Raw genomic sequence first — 21,844 nt, forward strand, 5'->3', positions numbered from 1 at the left:
CTGAGGCACATATACAAAATGCACAGAGGAGATACAGGTCATCGGCAGCAGACACAGGAAGAGGAAATAGAGTTCTGCTGATGTCAGGAGAGAGGGACAGGGTTTCTGGTGCAGGGCTTCTGCTCATTGGTATGAGTATGGTATATCAGTCCACCTCACTTTCTTGATTTCTGAGAGCCTTGTGATGGACAAAATGTTTCCAAACAATAAAGCAGCAAAAATAGAGAAAACGAACTATGAAGATGATAAATTTCACACTCAAAAGACCATGAATGAGCCGTTTTTGATAATATTGACCATATCAGTGCTTCAACATTACTGAATCAGAACAAAACTGCACAATGCCACATCCCCTTTTGACAAAGTTGGCACATGAGTAATAGCGTTTTTCACAAACATCTAATTCCACTGGAGTGCAGCCCTGCTCCTCCAAGGTTGAGTTTCGGTCCTACAGCCTTGAACAGTAAATAACTCCAACAGAAAGATGATCCTTCTAGAACATGCTTTGCATCTTAGCCCTGACCCCTCTTGGGCTCCTGTCATGATCTACTAAAGAACTGCTGCAGTTTTGAGTCCTGGGTGAGACATTTTCCTATCCAGCACTCACACCGATCCTCCCTGGGATATGTTTTGAAAATGATTCATACCTGCCCACAGCAATATATTCCAATCCCACAAAGCTAAAAGTCATCTCTGGTATTTCTACATTTATCCAAGCAAAACTATATTAACAGGGCTACATTTATTTTCATTACAAACACCTATCTTCAAAATGGAATTTCTACTCATGATGATACTCTTCAATTGCGTAGGCCAGGCAAATAAAGCTGTAGCGTATTGTGGCTGTAGGCTCACACAAAGGGAAATCAAGCATTATCAAAGGGATCTGTATGCACACTCAAAAGGAAGATCTTGACAGCTAATCATAATGCAATCTAGAAGATTCAACTTAATTCATAGTCACAATGTAAATTAATCCAAGCACCCTTTCACCCTAAAATTCTACCAGGAAAATCAAGCTAAATGTATTCGGCTACAGCACTTTTCAAGTTTGCTCATTATTGGATCATGTTGATTTAAGGATTAGTTGGGTCAATCAATCACTGAGGGAACTTAACACCAAAAAAGGGAAAAAAAAAGAATCGTTGCTAACCTCCATTTGAACCACAGCCGGAACTACCACACCAGAATAAAGTTCCACACTTGTATGTATTTGATGCCCGCAAATGAGCTGTGTCAGCAACATTTTCAAAATTAATTCATAATCACCTTACTGACAATTTAATAAACAGTAAATAAAAGGCATTGGTCAAGGTATCAAAATTCATTCTTTAATTTGCAGGAACATATTGTCTGTTATTTTGCCGGTGTTTGAATTATTACTTTCACAGGGAAGACCTCTGTCCTGCTAACTTTTATGACCACCCACTCTTGTCTGCAGCAGACAAATTTTTCCCATGGTCACGAACATCCGGATGGGACCTAGGCCTCGTCTGACCTCCGACCTACACAGACACACCTTTGAGCACTGCTCCCCCCTTAGGGTTGTGACAGAGAGCTCAGATCTCCCTCCTCACCAGCTGTCTGCTCTCAGCTGGTGGCGGTGTTCTACCACAGACAGACAGACGGACGGACAACCAAACGAAGGGACAGACAGGGACAGAGGCAGGATATGGGCACAGGATGGGCTGGGACTCGTGACACTTACTGTGTGCAGCCAGGTGCGGCAGAGCGGTGGCAAAGTCCCCCACACTGCGGCTGGATGACAGAGCAGTGAACGCTGGCAGGAAATCAATAAAGAACGGAGCGCAAAAAACAGGAAGACAAACAGAAAATGTAAAGCAAAGTTAAGGACAGAAAGAGTGAAAGAAAACCAAAAGCTCCAGCAAAAGCAGCTCGCGAAGAAAACCAGCCAGAGCGGCATGAAGGGACTGTTCACAGCAAACAGAGCATAGGCGTGTGCCAGAGGTCACAAAGCAGCCTGAGACAAGCTAATGTTAAGAGCAAGAGGAGACAATAAGGCATCTCTCCCCTTCGACCATATTTCCACCCGAAGGGATCGGGTCACTGGGCTGTGTGGATATGAGGGGTAACTGCGTTTGTTTGTGTGAACAGCCTTCATCATTGCCACCAAAAAATGAAAGAGGAAGAGGAGTCAGGGCCTGTGAACACATGGCTATGGGAGAGGATGGTGCATGAGTGGTAAACCGTGCAATCACAGAGCCAAGCTGAAAGCAGCACTTGCACCGGCAAGAGGCGAAAAGAAAATGAAACAGGAACACAAGAAAGGGCATGACAGAAACAGGGAAGCGTATGCTTGGAAAGAGATGTGGAGAATGTGGAAAGTGGAGGACATTAAACATGTTTCCCCAAAGACATCTGTGTGTGATATAATGTGGTGTGTGTGTGTGTGTGTGTGTGTGTGTGTTTGTGATGTGAAGTGATATTTGTGTGTGTCTTGCTGGCAGGAGGAATTGAGATGCTGTACCTGTGTGAGGGGGTTGAGACAGAGGTTGAGGTGCAGGGGGAAAATGAGCTGGTGCACCAGTGTTTCCAAATGCATCAAAGTTTGCAAAGTCTGCATTAGCAGTACTCTGAGCTGCAGGAGTCAGAGGGGAAACAAAAAAAACAAAACAAAATGGTTAATGGTTCCACGGACACTGAAATGAGTAACTGAAGACTGTGAAACACATGTCAGATGTACACAGACATGCAGTGATACTGAGCAGGGTTTCCTCTAAGGTTGAAGGAAACCATCACCTTCACCCACATACATAAAACCTGGGCCATGACTGCATCACTCAGGGCCATGGGTAAATAGTGTCCTTATGCACTGACTCTGGATCAGTTTCAGGTTTTGTACAAAATGGCTTAGGAATTCAGAGCATATTACAACAAACTCACACTCAGTATAGACAGACTGTGAGAGTCTGTAGTTCACTCTGTGTGTGCTTGTGCACGAGTGTATGTGTGTGTGTTTCAGCTTCATGTTATGGGTACCTCATTAATGTGCAGGAGGTCCATTCCAGAGACACACCTCAGCTCTGCTCACACTTTACCTGGGTGGCTGTTGAAATGTGCAAAGTTTGCAAAGTTGGCAGAGCCTGCAGTCTGAGAGGGTGGGGCAGCGAAGATATCTCCACCCAGGTCACTGAGGAGGTCGAACTTCTTCTCCTGGAACTGCCCGCCCATCTGCTGCGCCTGGACGCGACCCACCACCGGGGACTGAAAAGAGCACAGCGACCTCAGATACATAAGACTTACGAAGAACGCACTCACCTGACATTGACGAGACTGTTTCACAGAGACGTCCCCTCGCAACAGACAGCAGCGACCTCACAGAGACGTACCTTTCTCAAAAAGGAACAATGCCCTCATTGAGACAAAAACTACCTCACGCATAACTCAAACAGACAAGTGTAACTCACAGACATCGCTATGACCTGACATGACACTTTACAGTAAGGGTGGGGGAGGGGACTCACCTCAACCACCACCAATGTATAGCCCTTACCACAGTAAAACATGGCAGACGTTTGACACCAGAGCACTGCACACATCAGCTCAGGTGAAGAGTGGGGAATTATTCAGTCAATTGAGAGGGTGTTTAAATAGCCAGACTGAAAAAGCCAGGATTTTGCCAGGACACCAGAGAACCTCATGCTCTTTTCAATGAACTGGGGTATTGGATTTCTGCTTAAACATGGGGAAAACTGCCACTGGCTGGCACACAAACACCGCTTCCAATAACCTGATTTTCCCAGGATGCCTTCCATCAAAGTGCTGCCCCCACTAATTTAGTCTCACCTATCCTCATCTCATCCGCAAGGGAAGGCTACACAGTGCAGCATGCCAGCCACTTTCAGAAATCACTGTGTGGTTGGAACAAAGTCAAGGTCATATAACAGTATCGCCTATGTCTACAACTGCTCCAGGAGGTCACAATGCGGTCAGCGTACTGTTCTGCAAACCTCCTCTGGGTGGTGGTGGGAGGGGCTCTCACCTGACTGGGTGTGGTCTTGTTGAGATGCAGGGTGGGAGCGGACTCTCCAAGCAGAGTTTTGAGGGGCCGGACCTCGGGGGTGCTACTGGTGCTGCTAGCCGAGGAGCCTGAGATGGAGGCGTGGACGGAGGCCACCACCTTGGCCTGTTCTGGGGGGACAAACCTGTAAGACAAAAACCCACATAAGCAGAGGTACATACAGGCACTCCGTCGGGGGGAGGAAAAAAACTGAGGGCCCACATATGAAAACATAATTCATGCAGTTTTAAAAAAAAACAGGTTCTGCAAGTAAACAGGAGATCTTACCATCTTTTTTTCTCATATTTTTCTTGAAGGAACTCTTTGACTTTCTGTGGTTCACGGAAGTCTGGTATAGCTGAAGTTCTGTCGTCGTACAGACCCAACCATATCTGTTTGCATACCTGAGGGAGGGGGAGGGGAAAGAGGGGGTAATAGAGGGGAAAGGGGTTTGAGAAACATGTTTACTGCTTCAGGTAAAAAAAAATATTAACTAAAAACATGGCAACAGTTCCATAAATGTACAATCATGAGGACAGTTTATAAAAATATTTCCCCTACATATTCTTAAATCTATGGTTAGAAATGGGAAATAAATGCATAGAAGAAACACGTGACAGCCCCCTTTGCTTGTGTAAGTGGGCCAAAGAACAGAGAGTGAGAGAGAAAGAGGAATGCAAACAGCTGGAAGCCCTCTGAGCAGCCTCCATTCCTGAACGTTCCAAAATTTGGCACATTCCAGCAAATTCTGGCACATTCCAGGGCTCAGAGGTACCCTGCCGTGGCAGACATGAAATTAACTCCTTCAGCACCACACAGAACACATCCCTGTTTCATTCAGGTCCACTGAACTCACAGAGCCAAAAGACACAGCACATAAATTTGTTGGACAAACATACATTTGGGGAGTGTATTTTGATTCACTTTGTATTTGATTATACTACACCTACCATGATCAAATATTTGAACAACTGAATCTTTTTTTTTACAAAGCAACATATGAAACTCAAGTGTTTCTCTGAAACCAGCACAGAATATCTGAGAAAGAGCATTAAAACTAGAGAAATGTTTAAACAGAGCAGTCACTGGTTTCACCTGAATAGGAGAGGTACCTGCGTATAAAGTTTAGGATTGGTAACTTCTGGAGTGTATCGACAGAAAATATGAGAGACATGGTCAAAATTAGCCTACTTAATGCATGCAGAAATTGATGAATTTTACATAGAAATAACGAAGGTAGTCTAGCCTTATTTGGTAAATCATTTACTCCTTTTACTTTGGCTCTGCTACTGTGGGATACCAAATATCAAGATACTAAATGGGTGTCACATCTATTGCACAAAGTTCTGGTATTGTGACAACCCTAGATCAGAGATTAGAAAGCAAAGCAACACAGATAAGTGCACAAAGCACACAGAAACAAATGTAAATCAGAGGCAAATCTCGTATCAGAGGAAACTAGAGCCATGTTCCTCCTGAGAGTAAAACCAGAACACGGACAGTCAATGTTCAAAATCCAAACATTATACGGGCCAAGTTCTGCAAGCCATGTACTCGCATGTCAGCATATCTGAGCGCATGTCAAAAAGGGCATCGACTCATTTCTTGGATTCTCAGACAAACAGCATAATGGTTTTGGGAATTTTACACGGGCATTTAAGAACCTGTACAGAATGTTAAACTCGATGGCACAAATGAACGAATATGACGGAGACTATGAACTGTGACGACTCTTCCCACTGCCTTTTGGAACACCACCTCCCTTCCGCCCAAGCTCTTCCTGCTTCCTCCCCTGCTGACGCACCTATGCACACGCACACAGTAAAGCACTTACAGGAACGGGACAGGAGATGAGTGCCTATTAACAGACACTTGGGGAGGAGAGCAGCTTGGCAGGAGAGAAGCTCTGTCTGACCGGAACACAGTCCTCATTAAGAGCTAATCAATGCTGCTAACACGCAGTCCACACCAGAGACAGGGAGTGTCAGTGCTCAGACTCAGACCGAGAGCCCTCTCTCCGGTCGCCTGCACCAAACCCACACAGTACAGCAGGCCACCCCAACCCTGAGCTGCCAAACACTCCTGTTCTGCTCTCCAAATCTCTCACAGGGACAGGGCTCCTCCAATACTCAGAGAGACAGAGATCCAAAGAGACAACCACAAAGCCCATCAGTGCATCATGAGCGCTCCATCACCAACTGAGCTACATAACTGACCACTGACAATGGAGTTTCCATTTTTGGATGGAATCTGGCATTTCAGAATGTATTTAGATTGATTCCATTTCCACAGTTTATTTGCCTAGTATAGTATGAGGAAATCAATAAGGTTAACTATAATAGATATTTTAGGATGAGTTCAGTCTGTAAAACAAGAGTACATAAATGGAAACTAGTTAAGAGTAAGTTCCGCACTGATATAAGGAAACATTATTTTACACAAAGAGTTATCAATACATGGAATAGGTTGCCAGGTCATGTAGTTGAGGCAGAGACCCTTGCTGTGTTCAAGTCTAGACTTGATGCAGTTTTGGATACTCTTTAATTAAGAAATGGCGAGCTTAGTTGGGCCGAATGGCCTGTTCTCGTCATCATTTGTTCTTATGTTCTTATGAGTTAAAAAGGGTGAGGGGGGTGTGCATATGGACTATTTTGACTACAGGTAATTTACAGGTTGGCAGGGCCCACCCCATACATATAGTTACTTAATTGTAACTTTCATTTTATTAACGACTGGCAACTGTGCTCCCGGACTGTGGTCACTCCAATATGACATCTTTGGTTCCAAATGTAGTCTCATCCATAGCCACCGGAAAAGGTTTACAATGAAAGACTTCAAAGAAAATGCTCTTGCTGCCCCAGCAAAGATCACGGACACAAGAACGCAGGACAGCACAGCAAACATAAAAACATTTGAGATAGTGTCAGTTGTAACAAACATCCTTATAACAAGCCACCTATTATCATTACTCCTCATCATCACTTTTTTCTTGAAAGCTTGTAAGCTAGCTTACCAATGTTAGCCTATGTACAAGATTGTTTTTTGGCCCAACACATACTGGCAGTATTTGGACAACAGAGCTGAACCAATGATTGACAGGCCAACTACTTGCACACTTCAATGTGCCAAAACAGTAGAGTTCCATAGGGGGTTTATCTCTGTGCTGGAGAGCAGACTACAACCTACCAGTTGTCTAATTTACATTAAAGTGACAAGTATGACTGGCTCTCGCATGAAAATGATTTCATTTTGCATAAAAATGATTCTTGGTAACTGCTGAAGGTGAAAGGTTCTTAAGAACTCATTACAGACTGGAAAAGATAGTAACAAGAAGTTATACAAAGGCTTAAGATACAATTAAATAAGTGACCTAAGAAAAGCAAAGTCAATTCATCAGCATAAGAATGAAAGAAAACATCAAATTAATCCGGAGAAATACTGCGCATAGCAAACCAAGGAATTGGAATGGTGAAAGAAGAAGGCCTTCAACTGAAGATTCAAGGAAAATTGAGGAGTGCCAACAAGATAATTTCTTCAGCTTTTAATATTGGTACACATTCAAAGCAGAGCCTATTCCTGAAATCAAAAGACAGATGGGAAAAAAAGGACATACACCCAGTAACTCTAAAATGAATGTCACAAACATATCTAAAAGAACAGAAAATGTCCTTGTGCCTGGAAATCTGCAGTAATTATTCCAGCGTTCATGTCTGGTGACCGTGAAGAGTAAATATAGACCAATCAGCCTTAGTCCAATAATATCCAATGTCACAGAAAAGGGGATATGAGAACAGCTCACAGCACACTAGGACACTAGATAATCCTCTTTATATCAATCCTAACCCAAAAGCAAAACCTGCACTTGGTACATTCTTAGTTTTTTAGCAACATCTGAAGTAATCTGTGTTTTTTGGGACTGCCAAAGACAATGAGCCTACGGCTACATACTACAACCAATGTTATGTACATCATGGCATTTTTGTTTCATTGCACATATTCCTAGAAAATAAAAACACTCAGAAAGCGAGTGTGAGCACCCTGTGGAAGAGAAGCTAAAGGGGAGGATATTCTTACTCTGCAAGCCTGTCAGCCACCCAATGGACTGTGGCCAAGTCCGTCAGCTGCTGAATAGGCTGTCTCTATGCCCGATCTGACCAGGCAAAAAACCTGAGACCTTAAGCACCCCTACACTGACACTGCACAGTCTTTGGTTAACAGTGTTAACCCCGCTGTGAGAAAAAATCCAGGTCTGCAAGGATGAAGTCAACACTTGAGCATACTGCAACATGTTGCACATGCACTTTCAACCTGCCCATCTTTTCCCCAAGGGCTGACCAGCGCAATCCAAACCAAACCAGACCAAATCTGCCCAAATCAAGCCAAATCTGTCCAAAGACCACTCAGTGCTGCCTCACCCCTAAAGCATACCACGAAAACTCACACTTTCAGTTTCTATCTCTCTCACTCCCACACCCCCACCCACACCCACACACTCTGTAAATCACCCACAGTAATCCGAATGGACGTCAGCAAAAGACAGCAGACCACTAAATCAAGAGTTATCATGTTATGGTCTCGACAGCGTCTCCACATAATGCATTTCCCAGAGGAAAATAATAACTCAGTCTCATAGGATTATGAAAAATATCCCAAGAATTCAATCACGTAGAAGGTAAATAGGGCCTCCGATATGGGTTGAGTAGCACAGAGCACAGAGCAGTGGTACAGAGACACAGTGAGAGAAAGGAGGAAGACAGGACACAGCCAGATGAAGGCCACAGCTGCACAGAACCTGATCAGGAAACCTGCCGCAGTGGCACCGGCCCAGTTTGCCTGCCCTGCTGACAATCACATGTAAAGACAGCTCCATCTGAAGAAGGTCATGCTATTGCCGTTTGGCCTGTCTTACTCAACACTTACACTGTACACGAGCAATCTGATTGCTTATTCTCCTGTCAGTCTCACACGCCTCGGGGCAGAAGAGGCCATAATTAATCCGCTGTGGACAGTGGGTCAGGAAGCTCATCCTATTACAAGTAAGAAACGCCCCATGGCTGAATCATCAATACATAATTCATAGTGTAGTAGGCCTGACAGCAACGGGGGGGGGGGGGGGGGGGGCTTTTCCAGAATGGTAAGCAAGCATCCTAATACTACAGAGCTGTCTGCTTGGCAGGCTGCACTCCCAACAGCATGTTCTGACTGCATGCATATCTTCGATGCTCCCAGCACACACCTCGTTGCCATGTTTCTGCAGAAACTCAATTTCTTGCTGCGTGAAGGTCGTCATGGAGATGGACTTCACTCTGTGGGGGGGGTTGAGCCCTCGTCTGGAAGGGAGAGAGAGAGAAGAGAGAGTTCACTTAGATTCAAACGGATATTAAACACCACATGATACAATGCCAGACAATGGATTCTACTTAAAGCGTGTCACAGGATCAGCTGAAGTGAGTGCTTATTCAGTGTCAGCAACCTGGGATCCTAATGCCCCGCCCACAGAGAACTCATGCGTCAGTCTGTACCATTAGTAGGATATAATGATGGATGAACAGGGAAAGTAAGTGTGTGTGAACACTGTCTGTCTGTCTGCATCTGTCAGAGTGTGTTCGGTTGCACACATTTGTGCAGGGATGGGTGTGTCACTGGGTCTGTGCACGTGTGTTTGTTCCCTGGTGCAGTCCGGAGACCCCCCAAGAGGGCCATTTCCTGACTCCATTTCCCCTCGGAGCTCAGTACATTGCTCTGTAAATGATGGAGGGGGGTCTTAATGAGGCAACAAGGCCAGATGACCAGGCGGCTCCCAACTCTCCATCCCGTTCCTGCATCCCATTCCTCTCTCATCACACAAGCCATTTATTTGCTTTGTACAAAACCTCACCCAAGGCATCTCAGTTACATTCCATGGTCATTGTGTTATCCATTTATGCAGTTGGGCAATTATAATTAGGGTGAAATGTCTTTCTGAAGGCATAAACAACTCTGCCTCTAATCCACAACCTTCAAGCTGCATGTCCAGCTCCATAACCACTTTTTCATACTGGCAGCTATACCCACATTGATGGCATTATTTATTGCGTGAATTTAGGTAGTTAACAAGCCATTCATGGTTTGTTAAAAATGATGCACAGATTCAGGCAAACTACCTAAGGGAGATGTTTCCTTGGAGCCCATTGTGAAATACTGCATTCTGATTCCTGATTCCCCCAATACTGGCAGCTCAGGAAACGCACTGTATTGCTTTTGGACAATGCACAGATGGGCTGGCCCACCATGTTCTCCTCTCTTACTCTTTGGCTGCTCACACCTGACCATGAGTATGTGGGCATGTGTTCTGCACAGCTACATCTCAAAGTCCGAACATCAGTCAATCACCAAACATGGCTGCTACGGGGGGGGGGGGGGGGGGGGGGGGGGTTCCCCACAGTGCTCTGTAGCCTCTCAGGGCCAGTGTGGTCTTCTTTCAGTGCTTCAGCATGAAGAATTTATTCCTAGAGAAAATATGCTCTACAGAGAGCAGACGGCAGAACCATTAGTACAGCCAACAGGTGTGTGCAAACCCATCCAGTGTTAAGGCCAAATCTCCCTTTCCCCCTCCTTCCCCCTGCCAAATCTCCCCTCTCCCTCCCTCTCCCTCTTGCTCCCTCCCTCTCCCTCCCTCTCCCTCTCCCTCTCCCTCTCCCTCTCCCTCTCCCTCTCCCTCTCCCTCTCCCTCTCCCTCTCCCTCTCACACACACACACACACACACACACACACACATACACACACTTGCATACTGTGTAAAGATACACTCATACACACAACCATCTGTACCCATCATTTTCACCAAAATAAGTACAAAATGACATAAGAATATTCAAATCAACACTGACTTTCTTATGGTTAGATGATTGCCACATTTGTTTTTGCCATGTGACTCATGCTTTGGCAGCATCCAAACTGAAAGCCAGAGACTGCCGATCAGGAGATGGTGTCAAGCCAACGGAGGCTGGCAAGCTTGAAATAGAGGCAGAAATCTTAACTTTAAATTAATCATAAAAATAAGGAGGTTAAACGTCCATACTGAAAATCAGAAATCACTGAAGGCTGTGAAGGCATTTCAGTTTGTTTTATAAGGGACAGCATGAAGAGGAATAACATAACCTCCTGGTCTAGGTTAATGATCTGTTGCAATAAGCAGCTTATTGGCTATCTAGATGCATTGGCCATAACATACTAAAGCTAGCTCCAACATGCCCCTGAATGGTCCTGTTTAATGCAACCTTAGCTTGTTGTAACTTGTTGGTAATGGCATATATGATAATAAATGAAAAGAAATTCATAAGAATACCCCGTCTCAAATTCTTGGTATTAACGGCACATGTACGTAGCAAAAAGTCTGAATCACCCATGGCCTTGGTAGTTACCACAGAAAACAGAAATACGGAACACTCAACCATGTTTGCACACCCCCACACACACACCTGCACAGAGGCATGTGCTGCAAACATACAGCACACAGCAGAAGGGAAGACAAGACACACTCAGTGAAGCTTTGGAGTGTGAGCACAGCGACAGCTCGATGTAGCTTCTGGGTTAGGTGTTAGGCTCGTGGACAAACCCACAATACTTACTGTGCTCAAGGTCAGGTGGCCACACTGGAGGACCACTCCTCTGTAACCACTGGCTCCTGTCTGTGACAGTGATTTATACAGCTGTGCTCAACAGTTCCCTGACCGCATTCTGCTGACACTCATACAGCTTCAACTGCAGCCTGAGATTTCATATGACGCCTACTGAAGAATAAGTAGGACAGTCCATCTGGGCAGGCCAACACTCATTCAGACACATTAACCGTATATGCATGCGCACACACACACACACACACACACACACACACACACACATACACACATACACACATACACACATACACACACAGCAGGGACACACATGCACATGTCAGCCAGAAATGGGAAGGGGTGCGGAGGTGCATGCTCCTCTACACAACAAACAATTCACTTTTAAAATATATCATTACATCACTGATTGGCATAGCAAACTTCCTAATGCTGGGTGACTGACATTCCTGCTTTGTAAACATTATTCAGTTTTATAGCCAGGCATTTCCTGAAGCAATTCAGAATGAGTATCTTGCCTAAGCATACAAGCAATGCCCCACCCATGACTGGAACCCGCAAACCTTTTGTTTAAAAGTCCAATTCCCCAGTCACGTCAGACAGCCACATGCAACACATACTATACCCAACAACACACACACTGCTCATCTACACCACACTCCCCCAACAACACACACAGTGCTCATCTACACCACACTCCATTTGCACACAAACTTTGTTTATTGCATATGTGGGGGTGAGGAGCGTCTCTGAGGACAGGTGAAACTATATCTGCCGTGTCACCTGAGCTACCAGGCACCAGCACACCTCAATGAGCATGCAATTTGAGTACTGTGGTATCCACACACAAATACACATGTATGCGCACGTGCACACACACCAAGATTCATACACACGGTCCTTCTCTCGCACAGACATACACACAGAGACATAAAGTACATAGTCTGAATGGACAAAGACGGAGGTGTGAGACTATTTTATACGCATACAAAATTCTTCCAGACCCAAGGGTATAAGAGGAGGCCCATAATCTGCTAACTGTCTGTGGTTCTAAATTATTCACTGACAGTGCTGTGGAGCAGGGAACACACACCACTGAACGGTTTGAACCCACAGCATTAGGTCTGGCCGATGTACTGACATGGTCTTGTCAGAGAGCATTACAGCACTGAATGTAGCACACCGAGACCAGAACTGCAGTTTTAATTACTACGGAGAGTTCCGTACTGACATCGTCACACACACATTAATTAGGCTAGTGACAACGGGAAGCTCTCCCAGGTCATCGGGTAACATTGAGTACGCCCCTCAGACACCTTTCACTCATTTACATCTCTCTTCCACCAGGGTGAACATCAACAAGGTCGCAGAAGGTTTTCTGTACTCGTTCGCCAATTTATTTCAGCAACAATTCAGCTAGCTGTGTGGTATAATGACATAAAGAATACAAGCTCCCACAGATTTTATTGGTCACTTGTCTCAAACACTGGTTGCTGTTGACATAAATATAAACTGCACAAAACACACACCAGCAATAACTCAATTTCTATACTGTAGGGACACTGACTGGTATAGGTCTGCATCAGCAGAAACACCCTGACTTGCCTACCTCCAGTGGCAAGAGTTATGGAGGCAAAACACCAGATAGTCAGCAATTCCAACTTACCAAAGTAATTACTGCATTTTATAGCATCCTAACTTATACTGGTAACTTCATTAAATTACAAAGTAACAATAATCTGACCTAACTAGCTAGCAAACCAGCGGTCAACCACACAGGAAAAACTGCCAGGATGGACCACAGGGAAAACCCTGTAAGGAATTTGCATGTTGCTGCTCCCATTGACTCTAGCAAGCGTACGACATGGTGTCATCTCAGAACGTAGGGCTGCAAGTTCCTTCTGCAGTTAAAATCCCACCATAACAAAACCTCCTGCCCACTTTCACTGACGGAGCACCTCTTTCCCCTCACATTACTCCAAAACACTTCATGTGACAGCTATTCAGGAAACTTCCAGTACAACGAAAGGCAACATAATATTAACACTAATTAATTGCAGTTTGCACAACACAGCCGTTTCACTAATTATAATTCTTTCAATTAGCATTAGAAAACAGCTGATGCATCCTTGGCAAACCAAACACTAGCCCCAGTTTCTGATGGCTGAATATCTTCCCCAGAATTTGCAAAATCATTATAGGCAAACAGGAAGGTTCGTTTTGAAGAAAACAGCGTTTTTTCATAAACAATCCCAAATTCATGATCAGCTCTTTTATACCATTTCATAACAAATACCATGCACAGTATTATTGTAAAGTGAGATGAATTTCTTCCTTATGTGCTTCAATCTGTTTCCGAGAAATTCACTTCTTTGCAAACCGTTGAAAGGGCAGACAGTAAGGTAATATAGGGAAATAACTGAGGTTATAACTCAGGATGGAAGACCTTTCAGATGAAAACCTAAAGCAAGGAACTGGTTAGTCCGATGGCAATAACTGTTAAGAGCTGGCACTGAATTTTGACCTGATTAAACCATTTGAACAGTTTTACCATCACTTTAACAACACAACAGGAAAAATATACACAAACATTTGGGGAAACGTGTTGAGCTTTCTTTGGAGATAGATACTGTTTAAAACACAATTTATTCTATAGTCTCTAATTGCATAATAGAATACTTCAGTAAACCCTGAAATACAGCTGACTTGTGTGCCCGTAGGGGGAAAACTGAACAGCCTGTGGGCAAATCAATTCAGAGCCTTTATAATTCTGATAAAGGTTATTAAAAGTTGTGACTACAGACATATGTGTAACTTGCCTTTCCAAATTTATGTCGTATAGTATGTTTGCGTGAGATATTATATAATATATAGTAATAATACTATTTATACAATAAGTATTAGTATTCAATATTTTTCCCCAATCAGTAAGTCTTAATATTCTCAGATGGGCACATTGATGAGAAAAAAAGAATCTTTATTTTTATGCAACTAAAACTGAGGCAACATCCAGCCAACAAAAGAGTCATCTGAACAGTTTCATTACTTGGCAATCATGACAAATCAGCTTCTGGACCAACTAACTAAGTTTGTGCATCTGATCACCTGATGCAATTTAAAACATCTGAATGTTTTAAGCTCCACTAAGCTTTGAATACTTATGACTAAGTGTGGTTAAGACCTGACTGTAACATGATTGCACAGTGTAACCCACATACTATCACCGCGGCTGTGCAGAACAAATATGATATTAAGTGCAATTGCCATTTTAGCAGGGATTCAATATAATTCAATGATGCCACCATGCAGGAGGTCAAAGGCATTTTGATTATTCATATTAATGCATTTGACAGTGAAGTAGGTTAAGGTTGAAGATGGAACCTTTTGTACATGTTTTATTGCCATATTGTACTACGATTACTCAACCACATGGCTGCAGTGTAACATAACATGTAATTACTGTGTAGCATATGGTTTAAAGCTATACTATCACTATAACGGTAGCTAGATGGATAATAAGAAATAGACTACCCCATTGGAAACAGTGACACACTACTGTGGCTATGCCTTTTGTAATTTCAAAAAGGTAGTAGACAAAAAGAACATAACTAACTAGTAGCTAGCCAAGCATGTTACCATTTTGGCAAGTGGTTAAACCACTAAAACAATTAGGTACACAAATGTGTACTCCACACTCTTAACTTTCAGGGAGCAGAACTTTGTAAGTAGAAGCTCTAGCAGTTAAGTGCAAAGTACATCTTTCAGTTGACCTTGCTGGATTGCCTTTCACCATCTTATCTCAAGACTCCACTCCATGATGTATGAAACACAGCTTACAATGTGGTCAACAGAGCCAGATCTTCATACTGAACTGGACAAAACGATTTGGTTTAGTAAAAAGAACCAAACTTCCAACCACTAGGAGCTGCAGTGAGCTATAATATCAAACAACAGCATACTGCTAGCTGATTTTTGACTGGGTTGAACTGGGTGGACACACATACAATTTCAGCACAGTTATGATAAGCTTGCTATCCAGTACTAGTGCAGCTGATATCCCCTCCCCACCCCTCCCTACCAACATTAGCTGGCAGTTTAAAATGTTTTCATTGCCAAGCATGGCAACATTGATTTAAATCAATTATTCACCTGTGCACCCAAAGGAAACAGTGAAAATAAACTGGCTTCCTGGTGATATTAAGGGTCTGTATACTATTTACATTTAGATTCACATTCATTCATTTAGCAAATGCTTTTATCCAAAGCAACGTACAAAAGTATTTAAGCCAATGGTGCATGGCAAGTGGGTTCAAACAGGGTAGCGATATTAAACAAGGTGAGATTAACCAGGTTTGCCAATATTTTTACTGCAGTAGGAGAGTATCTTCACAAAAAAATCCACAAGGAGCAACAGCACTACAGAGACTTCACATGGTGTCTGTTGCAATGTTAGTTTAAATTTCAAATTACAAAGCCAAACAAGAGAATTAAAGTGTGTAAGTTATACAAACATTTCACATTTCAAATAATGATCTTTATTACAAAAATCAGTACTAGGGCCTAAGCAGACCGAAAGGAGGTCATCACTTTATACCTTTATGGTATTCTGGGCCTGAAGGAGGTGTGAGATCAGAACAGTCTCTGGGTGAGGAAATTGGGTCGAATGCAGGAGACTGTTCCCCAAAGACTCTGGGACTGCATCAGTTCAACACAACCTTGCAGAGCAACAGCCACTGGCCGTTAATGTGAGGTCTTTCTGTAACAGCAGATGTATCACTTCCTGTTTCCTTGCAGTGGGGAGAAGAGTTTGTGTATGTCTATCTTTGCATCATTCCAGCACCACACTTCAGGAACACCGGATCAATGGCAACCAACATCATTACATTCACAAACTGCCAGCAGAGCATACACCACAGACAGACAAGTACGTGCAGACTGACAGACAGACAGAGACACACAGACACGCACACGCACATCCAGAGATATGTACATGTCACAGACAGATATACAGACGCTCCAGACTGGAAGAGAACTCAGAGAAAGACGTCTGCACACAGCAAGAGATGTCTCCATGTTTGCATACTCCCTATAGGCAGAGAAACCGGCTGCACAGAAAAACAGCCACTTAAAAGTCTTCAATAACCTTGCATGCTCCCGTCTGTGGGGACCATGGGGCTGTTTACCAACAGTATGTTAAATGACCGTACAGTCATATCAGCAATAGCAGCTAAGGACACTCGACTGCTCCATTTGCAAGTACAGGGAGAGTTTCAACCACACTGCCCGCAGGTACACAGAAACGGTCTTGACCACTGTCCCGCATCCTACTCTTGCGTCATCCCCAGCGCTTTCTTCAGTCTCCTGGAGAGTTTTGCGCTGCTGGGCTCTCTGGCGCTGAAAACTCTACCTGGTTTGCTGTCTGAAACTCCCCACATGAACACTGTGAATGCTCCCCTGATGCAAGCCCCACCCCACCCCACCCCACCACATGGAATGTGTTTACACTCTGCATTCCAAACCCACCCCTGCACCAGTTCAGCGGAAAGGGGAGCTGGGGGCAAGACTGCGACTCCACTCACCCCGAACAGGTACAGCACATCTGGAGCAGAGAAGAGTGACAAAATACCACGGCTGTATTTTTGTCTTCATTTGTTATTCACATCTACAAAAACAGACGGGTGATATCCTGGAGAAATTCTTACTTGATTTTGGAAACTGTGACAAAAAATATTTTTCCCTAAGACTACTGAGATGTACAACTCCAACCTGACACTAATTGGCAGTAGTGGTGACAACTGCAAAACCACACACCATAATTGGCATAGGTGTTTTGGTTAGCCACCAAACATAATCAGCTAATGATTTTGCTGGCTATACAGCAAACGTGAGCGATTATGACAAATTTATTCCAATCAAACTCCAACAGACACAAACACAGTGCACACAGCTTCACTCATCGCATTATCTTAAAACCTTGTATTGATTTGACGCATCTTTAACATAGCCATCTCAGACATGTCTTTTCACATTTCACCGTTTTCCTTACGGCAACAGTTCTGTCTGCTTTTGGGGTGTTCTTTTATGAGGTCAGACCAGTTCTTTTTCATTGCTACTCCATTTCCAGCACAAACATTCTAGTTTTACCAATTCTAGTTTTTACTGCTGTCAAACGTCTCCCTGAGGTCTATGAAATATTTAACATATATTTTTTGCTTTTTCCCCTAACGCATTCCATCTGATTGCAGTCAAGCTGGTCAATTACTTTTAGGCTAAACCAAACAGTACTTTTGCATCAGTAACAATTATGTTATGTCCATGCATAACCTCTTCTCAATTTCATCAGCAGAGGACACTTACTGCACAAACACTTATTGATCATCAGGTGCCGTGAACTTAAAACTTCAATATATATTACATTTACTCATGTAAGACATAAAATATGGGTGAAATCAATCTAAATGGTATTTTCCAATCTCCGTATTTTTCTGGTAACTGAAAATTGAGCATGAATATATGTAAACACCAACCCCTTGTTTCAATTTCACCCACAATACAGCCCATACAAACATCAGGTCACCCACAAATACCCATGCCACCCACCCAATATGCACAAATACTTCACTCATCACATGTCCAAACACTAAATCCACCCCCCCCCCCCTCCCCAACTCTACGGCCGCAAACGCTACACTACCCAACCTACAGCCACCCACAAATACTACCTCAACCCCCCAACACCCACAAACACTACACCCACCCCCCATATGGCAGTCAGAGGACTGAGAGACAAAGGCTAATTTCCTGCCCTCTGCATCATGTGCTGCTGATGTAGCAGTTCCCACTCATGTGACTTCCTGACCACACAGTGTACCCCCTGCCTCAAATCATAAAGTGTCATATAACAAGAGCTGGATGCAGATTTTCATAACAACATCACGCTCCCTTTAGCTGAAATATGACTGGATACAGACGGCAGATACTCTCTCTCTCTCACACACACACACCTCCCACTCACTCCCACTAATCTGCAGAATCTTCATCTGTCAAACTGTCCATCTCGTGTGTCCAGGACAACGCGTGTGATCAACTTTCCAAAAGGCTGCGCGAACGCGTCAGTCATCAAAGCTCCGAGAGAGACGAGGTGGGATGAAGTGGCTCCCTTCATCTCACGCGGGCCTGTAGGGAGCGCTCTCGCACACCGCCGTCACGCTCCCTACGCAGCCACGGCATGAAAAGAAATGAAAAGCCTCAGCGGCGGATTCCACATGGCATAGCTTTTAAAAGAACACAATTATTTCTCATGGCAAAGTTTAATAGGAGAACACCTCAGGGAAATTTACACACGGCGTAATCCCAACAGCACGATTAATGAAAAGGCCATCCTCTCCGTGAGACGAAACTGGAGCTCACTCTCTCTGACACACACACGCACGCACGCACGCACGCACCACATTCACCATGCTCAGAAGGGCACAGTCCCACAAGACCCACAAGACCAAAAAAAGAACTCCATGTTTGGAGACAGAGCATGGGGGGGTGGCAGAAATACAATAGGAAGTTACCATCTTTTAAAAGAGTACTGAGTACAGTACATCTAAAAAATAACAATAGCGGACGAGAAAAAAAAAAAGAATGTACGTTTCAAAACTTAGCAGTCCACTGGATGTCCTTCCTTAGAATGCCACACACTTTGACCCACCCTCCCCGGACCACAACCAGCCTGACTGGGACTGCACCTGGCTCCTCTCCACATGAGGATGACAAGAAGACCAGCTTCGCTGACAAGGCTGAAGGCACCCAAACAGTAGTGGACAAAACAAGCTGATGGATTCGAGCCTAAATTATAATATTTCACTCTGGTCTAGAACCGCAGTCTTAAACAAGCTGCTGCAAGCAAAACCTACTCTGCTGTCAGAGCGTACCAAAGGAAAAGGCCCTTGTCAAGGGGCAGGATGATGGTGAATAGGAAGCAGTGTTACTGTGTGCAGGGCCATAGTGTGAACAGAAAAGGTCAGATTTTAGGGGCAGGGTGATGGAATGCAAGGGGCAGGAATATGCTTATGGGTAAATGTAGGAATGTTCTGGGGACAAAATTCATCGATGCCTCTGCCTTGGTGAGGAAAGCTTGTGTCAGTGCCAGCAGCTGCTAAGGGCAACGCTATATTCTGTGCGGATGGAGTTAAGCCAAGCAGGGGGACAGCCTCATCCCAAACACAACCCACACATGATTCTGCACAAACAGACTGGAGCCTTGTCCTCTCATTCAACAACATTCATCCAAAAAAAAAAAAAAAACGGTGTCTGCGCAGCCACCAAAGAGTACCAGAAACTACTGCAATTTGGAGATTAGATGGGGGATTCAACAGAGCAGTATGTTCAGCAACAGACAAAGTAAAACGCAAAGAGCAATTTCCTAAAAATCAGAGATAACACAATAATAGCAGGTGTAAATTCACAAGAAAGATGCTTTTGTGGCAAATAACAACAGATTAACATAATGACTTAAAAACAACACTGCAGTGTGTAACAGAAGGGGTAAAGGGAATGGCTGACATTTCAAGGCTTGTCAGTTTACATTCTCAATATTTGCCTATTCTCGGGAAGTGCCTTACCATTACAGAACAGATTAACAAATTAAACATTGTGTTATATAAAAATCAGACAGTAGGGTTTGACGGTAGGTTAAGACGTACTGATCTACTTTTAAAAAAAATATGGACAAATAACGTAAAATATTAGTTATGCATCTGGAAAACAACGTCTATCTTTATATCGCAAATTTATAGCGGATCTGTGTCTCCATCATTTTGTAAACGTTACAGTCAGAAAGCTAAGATAAATAAGCCCAGCGACACAGATATTTATTAACCTGGATGTGCTTGGTCATTTAAAAGTCATTTTCTACAATAGCTGCTGTTCGACTTCTGAATTAAGGATGGCATTATTTTGCTTGGCCGAGGGGGAAAAAAAGATACCACTAATCCTAAATCCGTAGCTCTACAGATGCTGGATTATACAACAATATCGCATGGGCCTCAAATGCGCTGGGAAAATCAACATCAAAGGGACAGATCAACGTCGAAATATTATTTTGTAACGGAATTTTAAGGACCTGTTGAATACAACGTGCTCGGAAAGACACATATACCTTGAATGATTATTTTACGTTCGTACTACACATATTGGTCTAAAACTTCTAACGGCCACCGATTCTCACCGCTGCCTAGCCAGCTCCTGTACAGGAAACGGATGTCAATTCATAGCTAGCTAGTCTATACCCCAAACTTTTACTAATATATTGGTAAGATAGATAGTTAATTAGCTAACGAGACAAAATGATATTCCCCGTAGCAAGACAGTCCATGGTAACGTTACCTTGTGCAGTCATCGAAAATAATCAATCGTACCACAAAACTGGGGCGTTGAAAACTAACGGTGGCTAACCACCTAACCAAGAAATAAATGCGGACAGTTAGCAGGCTAACTAGCTTGCTTCAAGGTACGTTTAGGTACCAGTGTGAAGTAGTTCCTATCGATTAGTAAAGCACGTTCTGCAGATTATTCACCGTTAAACATTATGTTCATGAGTTTAAATATCTAACTAGTTAGCTACACATATCTCATCCAGCAAGCTAACTAGCCAGCTAGCAAACCCAACCCCCACCCTTGTATAAAAATGCAGACAATAACGTGTGATAACGTAAGATATTCATGTAAAATTGCACATACAAACACAGCATGCCGTGTGGAATGACGCGGAGACACATTATCGGGGCCTGTCAAAATAAAAAAGGTCACCCGATCGCATTTGTACTCACAGAATACCCGAGCAGGTGGTGCAAACGAACGAACCCACAGTCATGTTGGCGTAGGTCGGGCCGCGCTGGTCGCAGTCGAAGCACTTTCTGTTGGGCGGCAGGCTCGTCATCTCCCGCAGCATCTTCAGATGTTTCTCTTCCTGCTTTCGCTTCGCACTCGCCGCCATGGCCAGGGCCGGGACTGTCGGGGAGAGATTATTAAATACCGGGGAAGGGTGAGAAACTGCCGATTTCCGAGAAGCGGCCGCAGCCAGCGGTACGGGCGCCGAGAACCACGGAGGACCGGAGAAAGAGACGGAACAGGGCGGCTGAATGAAGAGTCGAACCGGAATTCACAGCGGCCCCCAGTTTCCACGAACAAGGAGTCAAGGCGTAGTAGGCAAGAGGA

At 43.9% G+C, this 21,844-nt stretch overlaps 1 protein-coding gene across 8 annotated transcripts in view; it reads right to left on the reverse strand.

The window, feature by feature from the left end:
• agfg1a (ArfGAP with FG repeats 1a) overlaps nt 1-21,844 on the reverse strand; it is a 29,808-nt gene extending 7,964 nt beyond the window's left edge. For 3 of the 8 annotated variants that reach the window (XM_036536204.1, XM_036536201.1, XM_036536203.1), the window contains exons 1-7: nt 21,457-21,844; nt 9,258-9,351; nt 4,310-4,425; nt 4,004-4,166; nt 3,060-3,225; nt 2,489-2,599; nt 1,709-1,780 (exon numbers count right to left, since the gene is read on the reverse strand). In XM_036536204.1, coding sequence (XP_036392097.1) covers nt 1,709-1,780; nt 2,489-2,599; nt 3,060-3,225; nt 4,004-4,166; nt 4,310-4,425; nt 9,258-9,351; nt 21,457-21,623 — 889 coding nt within the window. In that variant the 5' untranslated portion in view covers nt 21,624-21,844. The remainder of the gene's footprint in view (nt 1-1,708; nt 1,781-2,488; nt 2,600-3,059; nt 3,226-4,003; nt 4,167-4,309; nt 4,426-9,257; nt 9,352-21,456) is intronic. The other 5 variants (XM_036536207.1, XM_036536208.1, XM_036536205.1 and 2 more) reach the window with 2 other exon arrangements.

This window comes from Megalops cyprinoides, chromosome 9, assembly GCF_013368585.1.
Source record: "Megalops cyprinoides isolate fMegCyp1 chromosome 9, fMegCyp1.pri, whole genome shotgun sequence".
In the NCBI taxonomy this organism is placed as follows: Eukaryota; Metazoa; Chordata; class Actinopteri; order Elopiformes; family Megalopidae; genus Megalops; species Megalops cyprinoides.